The sequence below is a fragment of the Salvelinus alpinus genome, chromosome 26 (genome assembly GCF_045679555.1).
Source record: "Salvelinus alpinus chromosome 26, SLU_Salpinus.1, whole genome shotgun sequence".
In the NCBI taxonomy this organism is placed as follows: Eukaryota; Metazoa; Chordata; class Actinopteri; order Salmoniformes; family Salmonidae; genus Salvelinus; species Salvelinus alpinus.
Window position 1 is genome coordinate 39,641,039 of NC_092111.1, and position 26,218 is coordinate 39,667,256.

Genomic DNA, 26,218 nt, shown 5'->3' on the forward strand with positions numbered 1-26,218 from the left:
AATTTGGTTAACTCTCTTGAATTGAAATGGAATTGACCCCCGAACCCTGTTTACAACCATGTACATTATTACATAGCGATTTAAATGTTCTCGTATTTCAGTTCAAAGTGCCACGTTTTTGCTGTTTTCTTAATTACAGCTCCTTCTCCATTCGTTTAGATTGATGTATCTCCAGCTCGCTTTAGGTTTGGATCAAGGCATCAGAACATGGCTACACATTGTTGTGCTCATGTATTTGACATGTAGTTTTATGTAGTTTTTTTGACATTCATTGAAAGCAAGTAGAGTGGATTGGTTAGATTTGACTCAATCACTGCACTATTAGTGTGCTTATTTATATGTTGCAGCAATTTTTTTTTCTCTCTCTCTTATTAAGTATTATGTTTGGATTTCTCTCAATCTCTTTGTAGAATGAGTCCAGATCTGTTTCTGCTCAAGCCAACTCCTTATGGAATTGTCCCCCCCCCCCAAAAAAATAAATAAATTGGCGTGACATCTCCATTGAGTTGGCAAACAGCGCTAAACAGATCTGAGACCAGGCTAATCTCTTTCCGACAGGGATGATCGTGTGACGTTTTGTATTTAGGGGAAGTTACACCCTGCCCACTGGGAACACACAGGTTGAATCAACTTTGTTTTCACATCATTTCAATGGAATTACGTCGAACCAACTGGAATAGACATTGAATGAACTGTGCCCAGTGGGTGATCAGTTTGCCGTGTTTTCTGTTGTAGGGTGAAGTTTCCCCATAGACGGTGATCTTGGGTCAATAAAAAAAAAAAAAAAACACTTGTTAAAATTAGGATTAGGGGAGAGGAAGCTGATCCTGGATCCTAGAGGAAACTTCATCCCTGAGCCGTGTTTTCTCATGTTTCCTACCTGGAAGGTATTGGTGTGGATCATAATAATGGACTCGTGACTTGTTTTTAAATATGTTCTACATGTTTTAGTGGGAAAGAAAATAAGTGTTTCGTTTCTGTTTTCGTTGTTCCACCATGTTGTTTTCTCTCAACGTGATGATGATGATGTCGGCTGCGTCCAAACTCCTCTCACTTTGGGGCCATCACCTGGAATTAAAAAACGATTTTGCAGGCGATGATGATGCAAGCTGTTTGAGAACCATCTGTGTTTTGTATTTCTTTCTCTCGCAGATATTCATATCCATAATTATGTTTACATGTACACATTGTTCAGACGACTAATCAACCGGAGCAGTTTTAGATCGTTGAAAGGATGACACGGCGGGAAACGGAGGTTTTGTTTAAACTAGTGAGTCAAGTGAAGATAATACCACAGTGAGAATGAGTGGGTTACAGTGGCGAAGAAGACGGAAACGAGAAGTATAGTTGTGGTGGAAACTAGGAAACCAGTAGACTGATTTTTTAGTCGGAGTCGGGATATTGGACCATTGCTGCATTGGAAATCCGTTAAGCGACTCAGGGAAAATCAGGAATGTGTTGGAGCAAAGTTTTGAGTCGGTGAGAGTCACAAGAAGTGGTCATTTAGAATTGTGTGTGTGTGTGTGCAGACCATTAGAAGCGTGTTTTAAGCCTAAAAAAGATTTCGGATTGAAATGTTTCCTGTATGGAGTTTTTAAGTAGGGCGCCTGTAAAGGGGGTTATTTCTGTGGTGGCGCAAGAAGTAATGGCGATAATATAACTGAAGAGAGATGGCACCAAAACATTGGATGCCAACCTCCGTTAAAAACCCCATCGAGGACGAAGTAGATAGTTGAAACATTGTACGTCCAATGAGTGGAAAAGTTGAGGAGAAACGTATAGTTCCGATTTTTCTATGAGCATACCGTCCTCTGGTTTACTTTAAATACTGTAATGACCTGACTAGATCATAAAGGAACAATTGTCCAGACAGAGGATTGAGTTTACGAATTGGCAGTTTATTAAACCAACTTTACACAGGCTACTGTTTGGCCGCAGCCCACGCCAAATAAATGACAGATAACCCACAAGCCAACCGTGACCTTCTCTTGTGAAGCCCAGACGTAAGAGAGAGAACAAAGGCTGAACCTGGTCTTAACTTCCAATGCTCCATCCCCCTGCCCAACCCCCCTCCACGCCACTCCGCCAACCACCAGGAGGCCCGGCATCAGAACATTCCAGGCATTCCCGTGATTGGCAGATAGCAGGTTGATTGACATGTCGGACCCCGCCGAACACTGGGTACTGGTCAGTCCAACACAACCACCTACTAGCCTAACACATAACACACAGCTGTCTGTGCGGGTCGCTACAATACTGAATACAGCTTTGAAAACATGCAGGAGAGCAAACGTTTATGACCACAAGATGGCGACAGTACATTCTTGGTTGGAACTCATGACTTTTGCACCTAAAATAGAACAAATCATTGAGACAAGTAGCCTGGCATCTTCATTGTCACTTGTCGCTATCACAGTCGCAGATAACAGGCAATAAAGCAACGACAGTGATTTGTTTTAATCAAATGCCACTTGACACACTTTATCACACATTTTATCCTCTTGGGATTCCCTCTCATGACGTATGCTTGCATGGGGATTGCCCATTCGGTTGATTGACAGATATAGCGCCGCCCAAATTAAAGTCATCCCAAGAATCAAAGCCCCGAAGTCAACAACAGACTTGGAGCTCTAAGGTCTAGAAATAACCTGACTACAAACACGTCAAGTTTCCTTGTCCTAAAGTCGGCGATGGATGCCATAAGGTCGGCTGGAAGAGCTATCATTCGAAGTCCAAGTATGGCGAAACGGTCTTGGAATACGGGCAAACATAAAAGTAAGATTTTAAGTTAAAAAAAATCTCTTCACTCCTGTTCACATCCATTGAAGGGAACAAAGCATTCGGAAAACTGTGTTTATTAGTGTACACACAGCAAATTATTAACACATTTGCTAATTTTGATGTGTGTATGTCAAATGTCCATGCTATGCCGAATTTATTATGACAGTTTGTTGGCTACTTAATAACACTTGTTACAACCAGTGCGACATTTTACATTTCATCATCATTAATTTCCATTGCATGTGTTTCATTAGTTTATTTACTAGGCTAGCCTACTGTTAACATAAGATGATTGGTGGCACAAGTAAGCCTAATTTAATTAAATCAAAACGATCATGTAGCCACCATGTTTCATATCAAATTAATCAGGTTGCAAAAATAATCGTTTTTTATTTTTATTTTCTCTGATGGGATTTTGACAAGAATGTCCTTCCGAGAGATAAGAACTAGCAATGTAATTAGGCTATCCAGTTCGCCTCTGTCCTCAAGTCTTCCCACATGAGATCAGAACATGAAATGCAACACAACCTTGATAATAACCATGTTCATCTCACATGAAGGGATCTAACGGCATGTTTTAGATGACACTACTATATTATTTCCAGTACTCGGTTCACTATTACAGTCGCCTACTACAATACTGTAAGTGGCTTACTTTAAAAAAACTAAATCCACTTTAAAATAATAAAAGGCCGTTGTGATACCAATGTTTTAAATCAAGGTTAGCCTTCTCTCAGTAGTTTGAATGTCTGTGTAGAGTAGCATTCTAAGCCCCTTTCCGTTGGAATAGTCTCTCACCCAGTTTGGAATCCGGTCAATGGAACACAACACAGTGGCTGTTTTGTACACGAATGTTCCAACTTCCTGGCACTGTGGGGCATAAAAAAGGTCAGTTGGCCACCACTGCATGTCAGCGTCCCTCCCTATTCGTTACGTAGTGTACTACTTTTGACCAGAACCCTATGAGACCTGGTCAAAAGTGGTGCACTATATAGGGAATAGGGTACCATGTGGAATGCAGATGGTGTACTAAATCTCACTTGATCCTGGACTGGGGAGGTGATTCAGTGGCGGCCGGGGGAAATGGAACTACTTGTCTCTATAACCACGGTAACAGCTACAGGAGTGCTCCATGTCAGTAAATCCTCACACAGTTTATCCAAAATATTGACCACTCTAACAATAAAAATAAATGTCTTCAAAAATGGAAGGCAGTCGGAAGGAGGCAAGATCAGGTGGGACATTTCAGGTGTTCCCGCCGGTGGCAATTTTAGCATGTAAATTAGAGGTACCGATGAATCGGACAATTTTTTTTTTGGGGGGGGGGGGGATTTTTTTATATATATATTTGTAATATTGACAATCACAACAATACTGAATTAACACTTTTATTTTAACTTAATATAATACATCAATTTAGTCTCAAATAAGTAATGAAACATGTTCAATTTGGTTTAAATAATGCAAAAACAAAGTGTTGGAGAAGAAAGTAAAAGTGCAATATTTGCCATGTAAAAAAGCTAAGTTCCTTGCTCAGAACATGAGAACATATGAAAGCTGGTGGTTCCTTTTAACATGAGTCTTCAATATTCCCAGTTAAGAAGTTTTAGGTTGCAGTTGTTATAGGAATTATAGGACTATTTCTCTCTACCATTTCATATATGTTCTTATAGGCACTTTAGTATTGCCAGCCTAATCTCGGGAGTTGATAGGCTTGAAGTCATAAACAGCGCAGTGCTTGAAGCACAGCCAAGAGCTGCTGGCAAATGCAGGAAAGTGCTGTTTGAATGAATGCTTACGAGCCTGCTGCTACCTACCACCGCTCAGACTGCTCTATCAAATCATAGACTTAATTATAATATAATAACACACACAAATACGAGTCTTAGGTCATTAATATGGTCAAATACGGAAACTATAATTTCGAAAACAAAACGTTTATTCTTTCAGTGAAATACGAAACCGTTCCGTATTTTATCTAACGGATGGCATCCCTAAGTCTAAATATTGCTGTTACATTGCACAACCTTCAATGTTATGTCAAAATGATGTACAATTCTGGCAAATTAATGACGGTCTTTGTTAGGAAGAAATGGTCTTCACACAGTTCACAACGAGCCAGGCGGCCCAATCTGCTGCATATACCCTGAATCTGCTTGCACAGAATGCAAGAGAAGTGACACAATTTCCCTAGTTAAAAGAAATTCATGTTAGCAGGCAATATTAACTAAATATGCAGGTTTAAAAATATACAGTTGAAGTCGGAAGTTTACATACACTTAGGTTGGAGTCATTAAAACTCGTTTTTCAACCACTCCACAAATTTCTTGTTAACAAACTATTGTTTTGGCAAATCAGTAAGGACATCTACTTTTTGCATGACACAAGTAATTTTTCCAACAATTGTTTACAGACAGATTATTTCACTTATAATTAACTGTATCACAATTCCAGTGGGTCAGAAGTTTACATACACTAAGTTGACTGTGCCTTCAAACAGCTTGGAAGATTCCAGAAAACGATGTCATGGCTTTATAAGCTTCTGATTGACTCAAATTATGTCAATTAGCCTATTGGAGGTGTACCTGTGGATGTATTTCAAGGCCTACCTTCAAACTCACTGCCTCTTTGCTTGACATCATGGGAAAATCAAAAGAAATCAGCCAAGACCTCAGAAAAGAAATTGTAGACCTCAACAAGTCTGGTTCATCCTTTGGAGCAATTTTGAAACGCCTGAAGGTACCACGTTCATCTGTACAAACAATAGTACGCAAGTATAAACACCATGGGACGACGCAGCCGTCATACCGCTCAGGAAGGAGACGCGTTCTTTCTCCTAGAGATGAACATACTTTGGTGCGAAAAGTGCAAATCAATCCCAGAACCACAGCAAAGGATCTTGTGAAGATGCTGGAGGAAACGGGTACAAAAGTATCTACATCCACAGTAAAACTAGTTCTTTATTTTTTTATTTCACCTTTATTTGACCAGGTAGGCTAGTTGAGAACAAGTTCTCATTTGCAACTGCGACCTGGCCAAGATAAAGCAAAAGTGTCACCTTTTTGGGCCCTCACCAATTTGCATCCCTGGATGTACAAACTATGGCATAAGGGGACAATGAGCGGCTAAGAGGAAATCCATCACCCAACTTATTGTGGGAAGCTTGTGGAAGGCTACCCGAAATGTTTGACCCAAGTTAAACAATTTAAAGGCAATGCTACCAAATACTAATTGAGTGTATGTAAACTTCTGACCCACTGGGAATGTGATGAAAGAAATAAAAGCTAAAATAAATAATTCTCTACTATTATTCTGACATTACACATTCTTCAAATATAGTGGTGATCCTAACTGACCTAAAACAGGGAATTTTTACTGGGATTAAATGTCAGGAATTGTGAAAAACTGAGTTTAAATGTATTTGTATTCTGTATACTTGTGTATTGATTTTAAGAAAGGCATTGATGTTTATGGTTAGGTACATTGGTGCAACGACAGTGCTTTTTTTCGCGAATGCGCTTGTTAAATCATCACCCGTTTGGCGAAGTAGGCTGTGATTCAATGATAAATTAACAGGCACTGCATCGATTGTATGCAACGCAGGACAAGCTAGATAAACTAGTAATATCATCAACCATGTGTAGTTAACTAGGGATTATGTTAAGATTGTTTTTTATAAGATAAGTTTAATGCTAGCTAGCAACTTACCTTGGCTCCTTGCTGCACTCGCGTAACAGGTAATCAGCCTGCCACGCAGTCTTCTCGTGAAGTGCAATGTAATCGGCCATGATCGGTGTCCAAAAATGCCGATTACAGATTGTTATGAAAACTTGAAATCGGCCCTAATTAATCGGCCATTCCGTTGAATCGGTCAACCTCTAATGTAAATCTTTGTGGGGCAAACTAACTTTTTTTTGAAAGAAAAAAATTATGCATGCCAGCAAAGCCACTACACAACACTGAACAATACATTCATTGCATTATAACAGTGACAAATGTTGCCCACAAACTGTTAGGGCCTACATAAAGCTGTCCCAATACTTTACCACTACTTCACCTGGCTTTCAGCGGAGCCTTATCTGGCAGCGAAACAATTCATTCAGACTCATTTACTGCCTTTTAAAATAACATAGCCGATATGGCTGACTTGCTTAAACAGATGTGGTATCTACTGACCATTGAGATGTCAGGGATGCAAACCAGTCACCTTTTACGGCGAAATTCGCCGTTTTGATTCCAAAATAGGTGACCTACGTCATTCATGTAGATCCGATGAGAAAAAGATTGGTTGGTGGGGGGGGGCTTTGGATGAATACTGGCTGTATGCGAACGAGTGATGCGCGTTTGGAGCAATACTGGTTGTATCCAAGGCTCAGCTAATCGTTCACATAACAACAGAATGCAGCACACGACTGAAGAGAGAAGAGACAACCAATGTGCTACTTAGAGCATCAGCGCGCGCTCTGGAAAGGCAGCGGGGGAGAGTGGAAAGGTGGTTTGCCAGTTAACCTACAGCAGCGCGTCCCCTGAACGATAACGATGAAGTAGATGAGAAGCCTGTCCATGGAGACTGGGGTGAGAAGGTGATGAAGCATACTTCATGAGCTGTAACTGAAAAACAACTGGCATTTGGAAAGTTTGAGGTGAGGGAGAAGGTGTGGTGGAACAAGTGTTGTTAGCATTGTTAAGTATCTTGCTAGATCGAATTCTACCCTTTGCTCACCTGAGAAATGTTTTGCAACATTAGCCATCTTGTTTATGGTGTGAAAATTAGCTGGCTAATAAAGTCAGACCGCTAACGTTAGCTAGCTAACATTACAACATCAGGTGAGCTAACGTTAGTAACATAATTCGCTATAGTATTAACTATTAACATTTCCGTCCCTCAAGTTATAACAACGTTAGTTGCTTACTGGACCCTGGCAATCTGTGTGAAATGTTAACTAGCTAATGAATTAACTACTATCTGAACTAACAGTAAAGTTTTCCCTCTACACTATGTGGTTAATTTTCAGAATGAGAGAATTAGGTGAAAATGAGGCGTTGCTTGTTAGTGTAGTGTAGCTGGAGCTGGGCCTGGCTTTAGCTCGATGCCACTATAGAGGTGAAAGGAACGAACGCCACACACTTTCTCACTTTTTCAATACGGCAGATAAAAAGGGCTGTGCCAGGAGTGTACTGTCTGCCTGAAAGACATCAATTATGCCAACAAAGGGTATCATGCTCTGCTGGAACATTGTAGAACAGATGTCCACAGGCAGAAAGTGTACAATGTAATAACCTGCAGTGTATCCCAAAGATATTGCTTTTGTTGAACTTGACAGTAACACTTGTGTGTGAGTGAGGGGGGATTATTGCATTTTGTTTACTCAGTGAGCGTTATTTTTGCACACGTGTGGTCCTGGTGCACTCGATCGACGTCTACTATAGTGGTCGCAAAAATAGAATGCCTGTTTGTTTCATTCTATTTCTACTGGAGATGTTTTTGTCCCAAGTGCAATATTTAAATGTGTGTGTGGTCACAAGCATTCTATTATTAAGGATGTCATGGTAACAAGCTTCTATTATAAAGGCTAACTTCAATATTAGTGTCGTGTGTTTTTTCTCAAGGCTTGAATGTAATTTGCAATAAAGTCTAGGCAACAAATAACGTTGGATTGCTTTCTTAAAAAAAATAATAATTGTGGTTTAGGTTCACGTTAACCGCTTTTTATTTTACACAAAGAGACTGATCATGTAGATCATATTCTTTGTTTTAATTAGTTAACCTGCATTTCCCCCTAGCAGGGATTATTTTTGCATGTTTCAGTGCAAATAAAAGTGTCACCTTTTTGGGCCCTCACCAGTTTGCATCCCTGGATGTACAAACTATGGCATAAGGGGACAATGAGCGGCTAAGAGGAAATCCATCATTTCGATCAAGACATTAATGACCGAGCTAGGACGGACGTAGTCAAAATAACTATTTGTCCAGCACTTTTGAAATGTACAGCGACAGAATTCAGAACTTGGACCGTTCTTACAGTATTCTCCCTGTACACCAAGTCAGAACCGTAGGATAAATAAAGTAAGATTTCAGAGTTTCCAGTTGTTTTGAGCGCGGCAGAAGTCATGCTGGATTGACAGCATGGCCAATGTTGATTGTTTATCCTTTTAAACTTGGAAAAGAAACCCTTAAACCCAGACTTGGACAACACACACAGTCCTGAATAGCAGGCTAGTGATGCTTTGCAATGCTTGCAGTTAGCCACTGATTTCCCCCCCCCCAAACCACTCATTGTTAAATTTACGAATTCCAACTTGTTGTGTAATGTTTATGTCCAATGGTCGATAAAACATATCGGTGCTCATCTATAATTTATCTTCGTATGACAAGGATTAAAAAGGGTTTGCCAGTAGATTGTCGACTTGATTCATGATGATGACTGCTAGCTAAGATTCTGAAAGTAAGATGGTGACATGATCAGTCCAATCAAAGCTACTGTAGATATAACGTGATTTGTCCTGTGGCCAATGACCTTGAGCCTTCTTGGATGGGCACTTCTAATGTAACTCTATGGCAGCACCCAAGAAGCTTGACTTTTCAAGCTCTCCCTGTAGATTTGGTGGTGACTTAGTATCAATCAAATGTATTTATAAAGCTTACATCAGCTGATATATCAAAGTGCTGTACAGAAACCCAGCCTAAAACCCCAAACAGCAAGCAATGCAGGTGTAGAAGCAGGGTGGCTAGGAAAAACTCCATAGAAAGGCCAAAACCTAGGAAGAAACCTAGAGAGGAACCAGGCTATGAAGGGTGGCCAGTCCTCTTCTGGCTGTGCCGGGTGGAGATTATAACAGGAGAGAGACAGGAGAGAGACGGGACCGAAAAAAATACACTTAAATTCACACCGGACACCATGAGTGACAGACCACTGAGCCAATCACGGCGCAACTAGAGAACATTACCAACCCCTATGCTCCGTGTTTTCCGCAGGCTGCCCCACCACCACAGAAAACAGTTTGCTAGGCTGAAACACCTGCATTTTGGAGCTGCTTTACTCAATAAAAGAAAAAATATATCTTCCTTGAATGACAAGTCGCCACTGGTTCCCACATATAAATACCTAGGCATTTGGTTTGATATGGATTTGACGTTTCAAAAACATACTGTAGATGAGCTGGTTGAGAAGCTAAGATTTGAAGTTGTCTTTTTCTACAGAAACAGTCTTTTTCTAAGCAGTAGGAAGCAGATTATTCAGTCACCTTGATCAGTCCTTGATTATGGTGAAATAATGTCATCAATGTGCAGCTGCTACTACTCTTAAACCTTTGGATCCATAGTGCCCTTTTTTTGTTTTGTTTACAGATGACAGTTTTATTATTCATCACTGCATCCTGTATCAAAAGGTTGGCTGGACTTCGCTAAAGGGCCGTAGATCTCTACATTACTTCCTATCTGTTTACAAGGCCCTACTTCATAAACTTCTGTCTGATCTATCTTTGCTGTTGAAGTATAGACACCTGAGTTGCCTAAACCAGTCCACAGGAGGGCTTAACTCGTAAGGTTCCTAGGTTCTTCACCGAACTAGGTACATCTCCTTTTAGTATTAAACCAACGTAATGCTGTAACAAAATTCAAAATATATTTTATCTTAATGTTTTGAGCGGTTTAGAGTATTGATTGAGGGCTTATTTGTGGAGGAATGTAACAGTTTTTTTGGGTGATTTGTGATGTTTTACTTGTGCTTCCCATGACTGTGTTTTTGTATTTTAATGCGTGTGTATATACAGTATATTTTTTTGTAAAATGTGTGTATTTTGTGTTTTTTATTGTGCAAGGCACATTTTGGGAAACGAGCCCGAGGTCTCAGTATATCTTCCGTGGTCAAATAAAAACATATATCTAGCCAATGTGAGGGCAGATACTCGTGTGAACAACAGGCCCAGTTCTGATAGAAAGAGTCCGGGTTGTCACGTGACCTAATTATATCACTACACTCGGTAACTGCCTAAGCATTACGGAACTTCTATTCAATCAAATAAACCTCAGCAAATAAGCCATTACATTTTTTGTTGTTGACCAAAATCCAACAGTCTCATTGACGTGAGCGCATAAGAGAGAACTCCAGGCAGATTTTGGGCCTAGTTTTCCCTCTCACTTTGCCTCTTCCGGAGCATGGTCGGGTTCACGTTGGGGAACTGCTGCTGCTTCTTCCAAGGTTAACACACATGCATTATAGGCCCACTTCTTGATGTTTTATATAAACAACTCACAAAGTCATGTATTCAGTCTGTTCAAGTTAATTAGCACAAATTATGATGTATTACATTTTTTTTTTTACCTTTTTTACTTTAGGAGGTAGTCACCATAGCTACAGGGTAGAGGGGTAGGTCATGTTGATTTAACTGTGATGTATGGTAGAGGGGTAGGTCATGTTGATTTAACCGTGATGTATGGTAGAGGGGTAGGTCATGTTGATTTAACTGTGATGTATGGTAGAGGGATAGGTCATGTTGATTTAACTGTGATGTATGGTAGAGGGGTAGGTCATGTTGATTTAACTGTGATGTATGGTAGAGGGGTAGGTCATGTTGATTTAACTGTGATGTATGGTAGAGGGGTAGGTCATGTTGATTTAACCGTGATGTATGGTAGAGGGGTAGATCATGTTGATTTAACTGTGATGTATGGTAGAGAGGTAGGTCATGTTAATTTTCTTTTTCTCTGCAATGCCCAGGGCGACGTTATACAACATCCCTCGCCTCCTGTCCCATGTCAAAACAGATGGCTTTTGGGTTAGAGAGGGTTTTTAGACATGGGCTGAGGTAAAGCCACTTGGGCAGATTCTTCCACATTCTCTGGTGTATGGACCATTGGGCAATATTACTCCATTTGAGGCCACATCACTACAGATCAGTGTTGGTATTGTTTGTCCTCGTTTCCCATAACCTCTTATTTAATATACAGTACTACAAGGCTCTGGTTATTCCAATAGTACATACCATTGAACTAGAATACTAATTAGTCCTTTAATAGGATCTCATTTGTTCATATAGTTCAGATATATTTGTTAAGTCACTCCTATGGTATGTATGTACAGTGCATTTGTAAAGTATTCAGACTTACAAACTTTTTCACCTGTCTATATAAAGGTCCCACAGTTGACAGTGCATGTCAGAGCAAAAACCAAGCCATGAGGTCGAAGGAATTGTCCGTAGAGCTCCGAGACAGGATTGTGTCGAGGCACAGATCTGGGGAAGGGTACCAAAAAATGTCTGCAGCATTGACGATCCTCAAGTACACAGTGGCCTCCATCATTCTTAAATGTAAGAAGTTTGGAACCACCAAGACTCTTCTTAGAGCTGGCCGCCCGGACAAACTGAGCAATCGGGGGAGAAGGGACTTGGTCAGAGAGGTGACCAAGAACCCGATGGTCACTCTGACAGAGCTCTAGAGCTCCTCTGTGGAGATGGGAGAACCTTCCAGAAAGACAACCATCTCTGCAGCACTCCACCAATCAGGCTTTTATGTTCGAGTGGCCAGACGGAAGCCACTCCTCAGTAAAAGGCACATGACAGCCCACTTGGAGTTTGCCAAAAGGCCCATAAAGGACTCTCAGACCATGACAAACAAGATTCTCTGGTCTGATGAAACCAATATTGAACTCTTTGGCTTGAATGCCAACCGTCACATCTGGAGGAAATCTGGCACCTTCCCTACAGTGAAGCATGGTGGTGCAGTGGCAGTGGCAGGGACTGGGAGACTAGTCAGGATCGAGATAAAGATTAATGGAGCAAAGTACAGAGAGATGCTTGATGAAAACCTGCTCCAGAGCGCTCAGGACAACGACCCTAAGCACACAACGCATGAGTGGCTTCATGACAAGTCTCTGAATGTTCTTGAGTGGCCCAGCCAGAGCCCAGACTTGAACCCGATCGAACATCTCTGGAGAGACCTGAAAATAGCTGTGAAGCGACGCTCCCCATCCAACCTGACAGAACTTGAGAGGAGCTGCATAGAAAATGGGAGAATCTCCCCAAATACAGGTGTGCCAAGCTTGTAGCGTCATACCCAAGAAGACTTGAGGCTGTAAACCCTGGCAAAGGTGTTTCAGCAAAGTACTGAGTAAAGGGTCTGAATACTTATTTAAAAGTAATATTTCAGTTTTTTTTTTTTATATAAATTTGCAAATATTTCTAAACCTGTGTTTGGTTTGTCATTATGGGGTATTGTGTGTAGATTGATGAGGAAAACAAACAATTGAATCCATTTTAGAATAAGGCTGTAATGTTAACAAATGTCTGAATACTTTCCGAATGTGCTGTATACCTAGTTATGTGAAATCAATGTTGTTATAACCCCCATTCCTATAATATGGGTTGACTTCATTTTTAAAAAATACATGTTTTTACTTAAGCCATACAAAACATCCACATACAAACGACAACATACAGATGCACACAAACATCCACAACATCACCCCTGCCCAGCTGCTCACACCCCCATCTCTAGCTCCTGCATCACTCTCCGCCACATGGCCTCAAACTGCACCATTTTGTTTCTCTCCTGCGCCCACTGAATTTTTAACATTTAGGGAATAAAGCATTTGACTTTTCCGTTGTGTTTTAACGATAAACTGGAAATCAACCAATCCTCTAAGTTTACATTGTTTTTTCAAGATGATTGACAAGAGAACGTCCTACCCGCCGGGTATCGTGCTGTACCCTCATATGCCATGTCTTGAAATAGGCAGACAGATGGATTAAAAGTACATTTAAATTGTAATACTTCCTACAGCCAACGTTCTAACACATCCATAACTTTATGACATCACAGAAGGTGTGGATTATTGAGTCATTGTTAGTTTAAACGTAAGACATGACTCTGCCGTTGTGCTGTAGAATTTGTGAATTTTGTCCCTTGTGTAATAATAAATTCTTTAAATTAGTTTATTTTGGATTAAGTGTACATTTTACTTAACTGTCATTTAGTTAGTTCTGCTCCAACTTTCCCTCCATCTTGTGTCAACGTCAGTTTCTTTTGGAAGTCTTGGTTCCAATAGTTAATCTTTTTTTTCTAAGACATTGTCAGTTGGATAGGCTCTCTGCAAGGTTTTGTATATCTTCCCTATTGTATGAACATCCTGTTCTGACTCAAATAAGATTCCCTCAAGGTTGCTCTGTCTAAAATATTTCTAATCAAAATGTCTTTATGTAACTTTTTAAATTGCAAGTGTTTTTGAAAATATCTACGTTGGTCAATCCAAAATTGGTTTGAATCATTTCCTGGAAATAAATGTATGACCTGTTACCAAGTCATTTACGGTTTCTATGCCTTTTAGTTTTCCTTGTGGCCCAATTTATCAGTGAATTCTGAAAAAGTTGTGCAAGGATTGTTCCAGTTGTGTTTTTTTAGGAAGTGATACTGGTTCTTGTAGAATACGGAAACAACATCTTGTTCCATATGGTTATCGTGTTCTTAAACTATGAAGTTGTTCATGTCTTAGTTTTATCCGTAGACAAAAGACACGTAAAAAGATTCTGGGGTTGAGCACGTTCATCTTCAATATGAACCCATTGTTCCTCTTTAGTACATTTAGTTGATTCAATTCCAAGCCTGGAAGGTTGGAACCCAGCCTCAGACTTAGGAAGAGAATAAAAAATGTTTTACATATCTGCTCATATAAAGTCTGGTATGACCTGGTGTACTTTTTTAAGGAATGTCTTCGGTGGGGTAATTGGTAGTACTGAGAATAAATATGAAAAATGTATTTTCTACATTGTAGAATAATAGTGAAGACATCAAAATGATGAAATAACACATATGGAATCATGTAGTAACCAAAAAAAATTATTAAACAAATCTAAATATATTTTAGATTCTTCAAAGTAGCCAACCTTTGCCTTGATGACAGCTTTGCACACTCCTGTTGTGATGTCATTTGTGTAAACAAGGGCACTACTTTGTAACAAAATGTTAAATAGAATTCTATGGGAAAGCTGTCCGTTCCTGGTGCTTTAAAACTGTAATTAAATGTTTATTCTTGGGTGATCCCTGTTTTTAGTGATTTATTTTTTGTCTGCTGATAATTGCTTCTGTTGTTGAGTCTAAGAAGGCTGTGGGATCAGTCCAACTTTTTAATTCATATTTCTGTTGATTTTAATAGCTTTTGAAATGGTCATTTAATCGCGTTTTCTAATTAACACATTTGTGTTAATTAAAATTATAACTGGTTTGGAGTGTATTTGTTTTGTGAGGGCCGTGAGATATTTACCAGTTTTGTTTGCCATTAAATAGTGTGCTTTGTTTGAGTTCAACCTGTAGTTGATGGCTCTCTTCAAAAGTAAAATATCTTATTCCTGTTTTAATTTCAAAAAATATTATTTTCTTTACCCCGTAAAGATTATTTTTTTATGGGCTTTTTCTAAAATTGTGATTTTCTTTCATTTGAATTTGTAACTCAGATAAAACTTTTGGATAGTTTGAGATTTATTCCCCTAATGTACACCTTTTAAAAGCATCTCAAATGATATCAGGGGATGACTTTTCTCTGTCTACATTTGTAATTGAAAAGGATTCGATTTTTTTCTCTCTCTCCATTTATGTATTTAATAAATGTCAAGTCTTGCAGATGCACTCTGTTCATTCTCCATATTCTGTCGCTAAGTGTATTTTCTGATGGTGTAATTAAGAAGGAAAATGATCTGATATCACTGTCATGGCGTTTTGAACCCAGTGAAATGTTTAGACCACTTAAAAAAAATAAAAAAAAACGTAGTCAATTCTTGAATAGATTTTCTTACTTTTGAGAGGAAAAATAAAGTATTTTGTAGTTAGGAATAATATTTTTTTTCTTGAATTTGCCTTTTTTTATTCTTACGTCTGTCCATCTTTTTTAAATGTATGATTTTAGTTTGCCTGCTAAGAGAATAGTTCCTGTATGGATTTCATCTAATATAATTATCTAAAAACACCAGATTTTTCACCGTGTAAGGTACAATTCAACATTAGAAAACGGCCTTCTTGGTCCGTGTGCTGTGAATTTAATAATACTGTCATTAGTATAGTACGTGTTTACCTCTGTATTTTATATTTCCTATAGGTACTGTATAGGATGTCGTCGACAGAGTTCTGAGAATTCACTATTGTTGTTTGTTCAGTCATTCATATCCACCTTGAAATCCCTGGATTCTGATAGGCTGGTTTGTGTTGATCGAGGGCTCTGATGCGGTGCGGTTTCCTGTTATTGTGGCAATGTTTGTTTACTTTTTGGTCCGCATTGGGACAGAGCGGTCGACAGCCCTGCTTATCTTTGTGTATGTCCCTGTGATCTGATCTACAGTTCCAACTTCCACTCAGAAACCTCACGTGAACTTGAATCCCCTCAGGTTTTCTAAGAAGCACTGTTTTCATTGGACGGTTAGCCCAGTCAGAAATCAGCCCCTAATCCAATGTCCCTAGATTACATAGACTTTATGTAGACCGGTATTGGTAATTTTGATGGGGTTGGGGGCCACAGAAAACCAGAACTCCTCATGAGGGGGCAGCAGGGGCTTATGGGTCTGCTTAGCCACCTAAATGCTCCCCTCTTCAGACACACAGGAACGATGAGGAATGAGACGATGGCCTTCTAGAGTTAATATGACTCACTGTACCCCTGTTTGGTTTTAGCTCTTTCTCCTTCAATAAAACATGGAAGAAGAATGAAGTTACCTCGACACGAGGTCAGGTTTGCGCCTTCAGTTTTACAGTTAAGGTTTTAATTTGCCCGGCTACCCATCCACAATCGCTCTGGCCAATTGCCACGCTCACTAACGTTTTTTTCTCTCCATGATGAATGTGTAGCTAGCGATCGATAGAGCAGTAGGCTAGAAGTCGTCAGGCAAAGGTTTCATAGAGGGTAGCTGGTCCTAGATCTGTGACTATGGATAACTTACCCCAGGCTAAAAAGAATAAACAAAATGATGGGAACTCTGGAAAGATAAACTTCTCTTATCATTGCATGTCAAGGTTCAAGTGTACAAGATGTTTTTATTATCCTGCTTTCTCCCCCTCAATGTTTTTCCCTTTTACAAAAACTTTTTGGGGCAGCAGGTAGCGTTGGGCCAGTAACCGAAATGTTGCTAGATCGAATCCCAGAGCGGACAAGGTAAAAATCTGTCATTCTGCCGCTGAACAAGGCAGTTAACCCACTGTTCCCCGGTAGGCCGTCATTGTAAATAAGAATTTGTTTTAACTGACTTGCCTAATTAAAGGTGAAATAATTTTTTACTAAATACAGGACAGACATAGGTTAGTTCTGACTGAAAATATTTATACTGAACCAAAATATAATTTAAACGGATGTTGTTTCATGAGCTGAAATAAATAAAATATCCCAGAAACAAATGTGTTTACATCCCTGTTAGTGAGACTTTCTCCTTTGCCAAGATAATCCACCTGACAGGTGTGGCATATCAAGAAGCTGAATAAACAGCATGACCATTACATAGGTGCACCTTGTGCTGGGGACAATAAAAGGCCACTCTAAAATGTGCAGTTTTTTCACAAGACACAATGCCACAGGGAGAGTGCAATTGGCATGCTGACTGCAGAAATGTCCACCAGAGCTGTTGCCAGAGAATTTAATGTGCATTTCTCTACCATAAGCCACCTCCAATGTTGTTTTAGAGAATTTGGCTGTATGTCCAACCGGCCTCATAACCACAGACCAGGATCTCCACATCTGGCTTCTTCACCTGCGGGATCGTCTGAGACCAGCCACCCGAACAGCTGATGAAACTGAGGAGTATTTCTATCTGAAATAAAGCCCATTTGTGGGGAAAAACTCTGATTGGCTGGGCCTGGCTCCCCACTGCGAGGGCCTGGATCCCAAGTGGGTGGGCCTATGCCCTCCCAGGTCCACCCATGGCTGCACCCATGCCCACTCGTGAAATTCATAGATTAGGGCCTAATGAATTCATTTAAATTGACTGTTTTACTATATATATATATATATATATATATATATTACTATATATATATATGAACTGTAACTCAGTAAAATTGTTGAAATTGTTGCATTTTTATATTTTTGTTCGGTATACTTTTGCATGCAGTTATTTTCTTCCAGCCTGACCGTAGACAGGGTTTTTAAAACCATTTCAGATGGAGAGCAGCTTATTTACCTTTTACTCCACAAATTCATGACAGACCAACACTGACGCAACAGAAAACACTATTTTAGAAGCAGACATACAGCCACCTGTATCGATCTTATACATAATATTGACCCTGTTCTCAAACATGATTGAAAATGATCTCTGAACATTGACCCACCTAGCTGCTTGGGGACTGGACGGATACATATAATCTTGACCCCATAGAGTTTTATCTCTGTTTGACCCCTTATTCCTTACACTCTTATAACCTCTGAACTCCTTCCCTCCCTACCTACCTCTCTCTCTTTCTCCCTCCCAAACTCTCTCTCTCGTTCTCCCTCTCTACCTCTGTCTCTCTTTCTCCCTCCCAAACTCTCTCTCTCCCTCCCAAACTCTCTCTTTCTCCCTCCCTACCTCTCTTTCTCCCCCCTCCCTACCTCTCCCTTTCTCTCTTTCTCTCTCTTTCTCCCTCCCTGCATCCTTCTCTCCTCTCTCTCTCTCTCTCTCTCTCTCTCTCTCTCTCTCTCTCTCTCCCTCCCTACCCCTCTCTCTCTTTCTCCCTCCCCACCTCTTTCTCCCTACCTCTCTCTCTCTCTACCTCTCTCTCTCTTTCTCCCTTTCTCTCTATTTCTCCCTATCTCTCCCTTTCTCTCTCTCTTTCTCCCTACCTCTCTCTCTTTCTCCTACCTCTCTCTCTTTCTCCCTACCTACCTACCTCTCTCTCTCTCTCTCTCTCTCTCTCTCTCTCTCTCTCTCTCTCCCTACCTCTCTCTTTCTCCCTCCCTGCATCCCTCTCTCCCCTTCAGAACTTCCTGAGAACTGGACAGACATGACAGAGACTGTTGTAGACGGCATGACCTTTAACCTCCGTCACCTAGGCATGACCCTGGTGGATCAGCCCAAAGGAGAGGAACTATCAGCAGCTGCGGTCAAGAGGATTGTTGCCACGGTGAGCTGTGATGTCATACAGGAAATAGGAGAGACTGGAAGTTCAAAGCACAGGAAGTTCCTAAGCACTTGGGTTTAGATTGCGATCACATTTTTTGAGTGGCTCTTCATTGCTTCTGCTCTCAAGAACAGCATTTATTTTTTGTTGTTGTTGAAATACTTCAAGATGACTGAATAACGTGGCCTGCTCTTTAGAAAACAATTGTCAATTATCTCACCCTTATTGGTATCATTATTTTGTTGTCATATTTTATCGTAGATCTATTAGTAAGCATTCCTGTGATGATGATAACGATGATATTATTTGTGATATTATTTGAAAATTGTCATACATGATCTTCATCTCTCATTATTGTTGTTATATTATCTCTTATCGATCCAGATCAAACCATTAGGAATAATGTATTTGTAATGAATCTATGTTCTCTGTCATCAACTCGACCCTCTCCAGGCCAAAGCGGGAGGCCAGAAGCCTCAGAAGATGTCTCTAAAGGTTTCTCCTCGGGGTTTAATGCTGTACGACAGTCTAACCAACCAGCTACTAGACAACATCTCCATATACAGGTAGGGCTCTGCTGTGTATCCTACCACAATGGTTGCAAATTGTATTTGTGTTGTGTGACCTCTACCATGACAAAAATACAAACAGATTGACTCCATGTATACAAACAGATTGACTCCATGTATACAAACAGATTGACTCCATGTATACAAACAGATTGACTCCATGTATACAAACAGATTGACTCCATGTATACAAACAGATTGACTCCATGTATACAAACACAGCTGACCTACTTCTTGTTTTTCTTTGGAGGGAAACCCGAGATGGGGAGATGATGGGGAGGTGGGGAGGAGATGGGAAGGTGGGAGATGGGGAGGTGGGAAGGTGAGAAGGAGAAGGGGATGGGGAGGGGGGGAGGGGAGAGGAGTGTGGGATGGAGGTGGAAAGGAGAGGAGTGTGGGAAGGAGGAATGTTTTTGAAAATACAGCTCCCTACAGGAGACCTGATCTGTACAGAGCTGGGTGGCCACATATATACAGTGGGGAGAACAAGTATTTGATACACTGCCGATTTTGCAGGTTTTCCTACTTACAAAGCATGTAGAGGTCTGTCATTTTTATCATAGGTACACTTCAACTATGAGAGACGGAATCTAAAACAAAAATCCAGAAAATCACATTGTATGATTTTTAAGTAATTAATTTGCATTTTATTGCATGACATAAGTATTTGATACATCAGAAAAGCAGAAGTTAATATTTGGTACAGAAACCTTTGTTTGCAATTACAGAGATCATACGTTTCCTGTAGTTCTTGACTAGGTTTGCACACACTGCAGCAGGGATTTTGGCCCACTCCTCCCTACAGATCTTCTCCAGATCCTTCAGGTTTCGGGGCTGTCGCTGGGCAATACGGACTTTCAGCTCCCTCCAAAGATTTTCTATTGGGTTCAGGTCTGGAGACTGGCTAGGCCACTCCAGGACCTTGAGATGCTTCTTACGGAGCCACTCCTTAGTTGCCATGGCTGTGTGCTTCGTGTCGTTGTCATGCTGGAAGACCCAGCCACGACCCATCTTCAATGCTCTTACTGAGGGAAGGAGGTTGTTGGCCAAGATCTCGCGATACATGGCCCCATCCATCCTCCCCTCAATACGGTGCAGTCGTCCTGTCCCCTTTGCAGAAAAGCATCCCCAAAGAATGATGTTTCCACCTCCATGCTTCACGGTTGGGATGGTGTTCTTGGGGTTGTACTCATACTTCTTCTTCCTCCAAACACGGCGAGTGGAGTTAGACCAAAAAGCTCTATTTTTGTCTCATCAGACCACATGACCTTCTCCCATTCCTCCTCTGGATCATCCAGATGGTCATTGGCAAACTTCAGACAGGCCTGGACATGCACTGGCTTAAGCAGGGGGACCTTGCGTGCGCTGCAGGATTTTAATCCATGACGGCGTAGTGTGTTACTAATGGTTTTCTTTGAGACTGTGGTCCCAGCTCTCTTCAGGTCATTGACCAGGTCCTGCCGTGTAGTTCTGGGCTGATCCCTCACCTTCCTCATGATCATTGATGCCCCACGAGGTGAAATCTTGCATGGAGCCCCAGACCGAGGGTGATTGACCGTCATCTTGAACTTCTTCCATTTTCTAATAATTGCGCCAACAGTTGTTTCCTTCTCACCAAGCTGCTTGCCTATTGTCCTGTAGCCCATCCCAGCCTTGTGCAGGTCTACAATTTTATCCCTGATGTCCTTACACAGCTCTCTGGTCTTGGCCATTGTGGAGAGGTTGGAATCTGTTTGATTGTGTGTGGACAGGTGTCTTTTATACAGGTAACGAGTTCAAACAGGTGCAGTTAATACAGGTAATGAGTGGAGAACAGGAGGGCTTCTTAAAGAAAAACTAACAGGTCTGTGAGAGCCGGAATTCTTACTGGTTGGTAGGTGATCAAATACTTATGTCATGCAATAAAATGCAAATTAATTATTTAAAAATCATACAATGTGATTTTCTGGATTTTTGTTTTAGATTCCGTCTCTCATAGTTGAAGTGTACCTATGATAAAAATTACAGACCTCTACATGCTTTGTAAGTAGGAAAACCTGCAAAATCGGCAGTGTATCAAATACTTGTTCTCCCCACTGTATATACACACACACTCTGCCGGAACGTTTGTTCCCACACGTTGACCAAGCTTTTATGGCGTCCTGGTTTGTCACAGAGGATACTTGCCATTTGAACCATAACTGTAACCTCTGACTTTATAATGCCCTCTGACCTTTCACCTTTGCCCTGTGTCATGCAGGATATCCTACTGCACGGCGGACAAGCTGCACGACAAGGTGTTTGCCTACATCTCCCAGAACACCCTCAACGGAACACTGGAGTGCCACGCCTACCTCTGCCCCAAGAGGAAAGTGGTGAGTCTGAACTGGTACACATCAACCCCCATAATCTGAAAGGACTGGATGGGATCTGAACTGGTACACAACAACCCCTATAATCTGAAAGGACTGGATGGGATCTGAACTGATACACATCAACCCCTATAATCTGAAAGGACTGGATGGGATCTGAACTGATACACATCAACCCCTATAATCTGAAAGGACTGGATGGGATCTGAACTGATACACATCAACCCCTATAATCTGAAAGGACTGGATGGGATCTGAACTGGTACACATCAACCCCTATAATCTGAAAGGACTGGATGGGATCTGAACTGATACACAACAACCCCTATAATCTGAAAGGACTGGATGGGATCTGAACTGGTACACATCAACCCCTATAATCTGAAAGGACTGGATGGGATCTGAACTGGTACACAACAACCCCTATAATCTGAAAGGACTGGATGAGATCTGCTTAGTCTAGAGAACGTCTATCTGGAGTTAACTATCCAGCTGTCTTTCAGAAGGGGTGGAGGTTAGACACAGAAATGCATCCAACTACAGGTGGGCAAGGTTTTTGTTCCAGCCCTGCTCTAAGCACAGCTGACTGTACAAATCCGCCGCTCAGCAGGACCTTGAGCACCTGAGTGTATCACAGCAGGGCTGGAACAAAAGCCTGCCTTAGAACATGTTACGCGTTTGCTTCCGAGATAACCGTCCCCCCCCCAATCTGTTACCTTCTCTCGTTCTGTCTCCCCCAATCTGTTACCTTCTCTCGTTCTGTCTCCCTCAATCTGTTACCTTCTCTCGTTCTGTCTCCCCCCAATCTGTTACCTTCTCTCGTTCTGTCTCCCCCCAATCTGTTACCTTCTCTCGTTCTGTCCCCCCCAATCTGTTACCTTCTCTCGTTCTGTCTCCCCCCAATCTGTTACCTTCTCTCGTTCTGTCTCCCCCCAATCTGTTACCTTCTCTCGTTCTGTCTCCCCCCAATCTGTTACCTTCTCTCGTTCTGTCTCCCCCCAATCTGTTACCTTCTCTCGTTCTGTCTCCCCCCAATCTGTTACCTTCTCTCGTTCTGTCCCCCCCAATCTGTTACCTTCTCTCGTTCTGTCCCCCCCAATCTGTTACCTTCTCTCGTTCTGTCCCCCCCAATCCCTACATCTGACTGTTACCTTCTCTCGTTCTGTCTCCCCCAATCCCTACATCTGACTGTTACCTTCTCTCGTTCTGTCCCCCCCAATCCCTACATCTGACTGTTACCTTCTCTCGTTCTGTCTCCCCCAATCCCTACATCTGACTGTTACCTTCTCTCGTTCTGTCTCCCCCAATCCCTACATCTGACTGTTACCTTCTCTTGTTCTGTCTCCCCCAGGACAAAACATTAGGTTTCACTCCTCGTCCCCCCTTCAACTTCCTGTTGTCAATCTGGAGGACTCCTCATCTTCTCTCCCAATTCACCCTGCCGTCTCTCGTATAACCCAATACTCCCCCCCCCCCCCTCTCTCTGCAGGAGAGAGATTGGATACTAATGACCTTTGACAGTCTGCCAACACTGTAGCTCTCCCAACTGTGTGAATGTATCCACAGTGGAGTATTTATATGCTTTGCTACTGACTGAGAGAAAATATTTTGTTACAGGCAATCAAGGTTGACAAGGTCATTGAAAGTTAACGATGCCGGTGATGTTTTACACCTCTGTGTCAATGTATGGTTCGATAAAGTAGTTTTTAAAAACGTTCTCTCTTTGGCCCCAAGGTTAGCTTTTAATGACAGTGGCTTCGACTGTTAAAGGAATAATCCACTCAAAACTACCTGTAGGTATTTTCTTCATTAGTCCACTGTCGATATAGTCTCAAAAATGTGTCACGTGTCTGTCGGAGAACATTGAGGGATGGTTTTGGTGTTGTTCAGAAGTATAGTTTGATTCACGTGTCTGTCGGAGAACATTGAGTCAAAAGTTTATTTGTCACGCGCGCCGAATACAACAGGTGAAATGCTTACTTACAGGCTCGAACCAATAGTGCAAAAAAGGTATTAGGTGAACAATAACTGCCTTGTTCAGGCACAGAACGACAGATTTTTACCTTGTCAGCTCGGGGATTTGATCTAGCAACCTTTCGGTTACTGGTCCAACGCTCTAACCACTAGGCCGCCTCTAACCACTAGGCTACCTGCCGCCTCTAACCACTAGGCTACCTGCCTCCTCTAACCACTAGGCTACCTGCCGCCTCTAACCACTAGGCTACCTGCCGCCTCTAACCACTAGGCTACCTGCCACCTCTAACCACTAGGCTACCTACCACCTCTAACCACTAGGCTACCTGCCGCCTCTAACCACTAGGCTACCTACCACCTCTAACCACTAGGCTACCTGCCTTCTCTAACCACTAGGCTACCTGCCTCCTCTAACCACTAGGCTACCTGCCTCCTCTAACCACTAGGCTACCTGCCTCCTCTAACCACTAGGCTACCTGCCTCCTCTAACCACTAGGCTACCTGCCGCCTCTAACCACTAGGCTACCTGCCGCCTCTAACCACTAGGCTACCTGCCGCCTCTAACCACTAGGCTACCTGCCGCCTCTAACCACTAGGCTACCTGCCGCCTCTAACCACTAGGCTACCTGCCGCCTCTAACCACTAGGCTACCTGCCGCCTCTAACCACTAGGCTACCTGCCGCCTCTAACCACTAGGCTACCTGCCGCCTCTAACCACTAGGCTACCTGCCGCCTCTAACCACTAGGCTACCTGCCGCCTCTAACCACTAGGCTACCTGCCGCCTCTAACCACTAGGCTACCTGCCGCCTCTTACCACTAGGCTACCTGCCTCCTCTAACCACTAGGCTACCTGCCTCCTCTAACCACTAGGCTACCTGCCTCCTCTAACCACTAGGCTACCTGCCTCCTCTAACCACTAGGCTACCTGCCTCCTCTAACCACTAGGCTACCTGCCGCCTCTAACCACTAGGCTACCTGCCTCCTCTAACCACTAGGCTACCTGCCTCCTCTAACCACTAGGCTACCTGCCGCCTCTAACCACTAGGCTACCTGCCGCCTCTAACCACTAGGCTACCTGCCGCCTCTAACCACTAGGCTACCTGCCGCCTCTAACCACTAGGCTACCTGCCGCCTCTAACCACTAGGCTACCTGCCTCCTCTAACCACTAGGCTACCTGCCGCCTCTAACCACTAGGCTACCTGCCGCCTCTAACCACTAGGCTACCTGCCGCCTCTAACCACTAGGCTACCTGCCTCCTCTAACCACTAGGCTACCTGCCGCCTCTAACCACTAGGCTACCTGCCCCCTCTAACCACTAGGCTACCTGCCCCCTCTAACCACTAGGCTACCTGCCGCCTCTAACCACTAGGCTACCTGCCGGCCCTAATATTAAGGAAGTCTGGAGGTTTTGCTCTCCTGAGTTAGAATCTAATGATAACCTGTTGACCATAATATTTACCAAGAGAGTTTAACAAAACAAACAAAAAAATCATATCATTCTATTGACCACCACAATCCGATGCACTAAGACCACACTCAACGGGCTGTATAGGGCCGTAAGCAAACCAGAAGATGCTCCTCCAGAGGCGGCGCTCCTAGTGGCCGACTATTTTATTGTTTGTTTTTAGGGGTTGTCACTTAAACCCTACCCTAAACCCTAATCTCAACCCCTACTCTAGACCCTAACCTTAACCTTAACCCCTACCCTAAACCCTCCCCTTAACCCCTACCCTAAACCCTCCCCTTAACCCCTACCCTAAAGCCTACCCTTAACCCCTACCCTAAACCCTCCCCTTAACCCCTACCCTAAAGCCCCCCCTTAACCCCTACCCTAAAGCCTCCCCTTAACCCTAACCCACCCTAAACCCTCCCCTTAACCCCTACCCTAAACCCTCCCCTTAACCCCTACCCTAAAGCCTCCCCTTAACCCCTACCCTAAAGCCTCCCCTTAACCCCTCCCCTTAACCCCTACCCTAAAGCCTCCCCTTAACCCCTACCCTAAAGCCTCCCCTTAACCCCTACCCTAAAGCCTCCCCTTAACCCCTACCCTAAACCCTCCCCTTAACCCCTACCCTAAAGCCTCCCCTTAACCCACACCCTAAAGCCTCCCCTTAACCCCTACCCTAAAGCCTCCCCTTAACCCCTACCCTAAAGCCTCCCCTTACCCCCTACCCTAAACCCTACCCTTAACCCCTACCCTAAAGCCTCCCCTTAACCCCTACCCTAAACCCTCCCCTTAACCCCTACCCTAAAGCCTCCCCTTAACCCCCACCCTAAAGCCTCCCCTTAACCCCCACCCTAAAGCCTCCCCTTAACCCCTACCCTAAAGCCTCCCCTTAACCCCTACCCTAAACCCTACCCTTAACCCCTACCCTAAAGCCTCCCCTTAACCCCTACCCTAAAGCCTAACTGTCACGAGAATTATGTTCTCCATGTTCATAAACCCAATTCAATTAAACTACTCGGTCTGCC

General features: G+C 42.5%; 1 protein-coding gene across 2 annotated transcripts in view; it reads left to right on the forward strand.

Moving 5' to 3' along the window:
- The first annotated feature begins 2,583 nt into the window (after positions 1 to 2,583).
- LOC139555302 (low density lipoprotein receptor adapter protein 1-A-like) overlaps positions 2,584 to 26,218 on the forward strand; it is a 41,950-nt gene continuing 18,315 nt past the window's right edge. Inside the window, exons 1-4 of one of the 2 annotated variants that reach the window (XM_071368997.1) lie at positions 2,584 to 2,775; positions 18,711 to 18,853; positions 19,304 to 19,416; positions 21,659 to 21,773. In XM_071368997.1, the coding sequence (XP_071225098.1) occupies positions 2,691 to 2,775; positions 18,711 to 18,853; positions 19,304 to 19,416; positions 21,659 to 21,773 (456 nt within the window). In that variant the 5' untranslated portion in view covers positions 2,584 to 2,690. The remainder of the gene's footprint in view (positions 2,776 to 18,710; positions 18,854 to 19,303; positions 19,417 to 21,658; positions 21,774 to 26,218) is intronic. The other variant, XM_071368996.1, reaches the window with a different exon arrangement.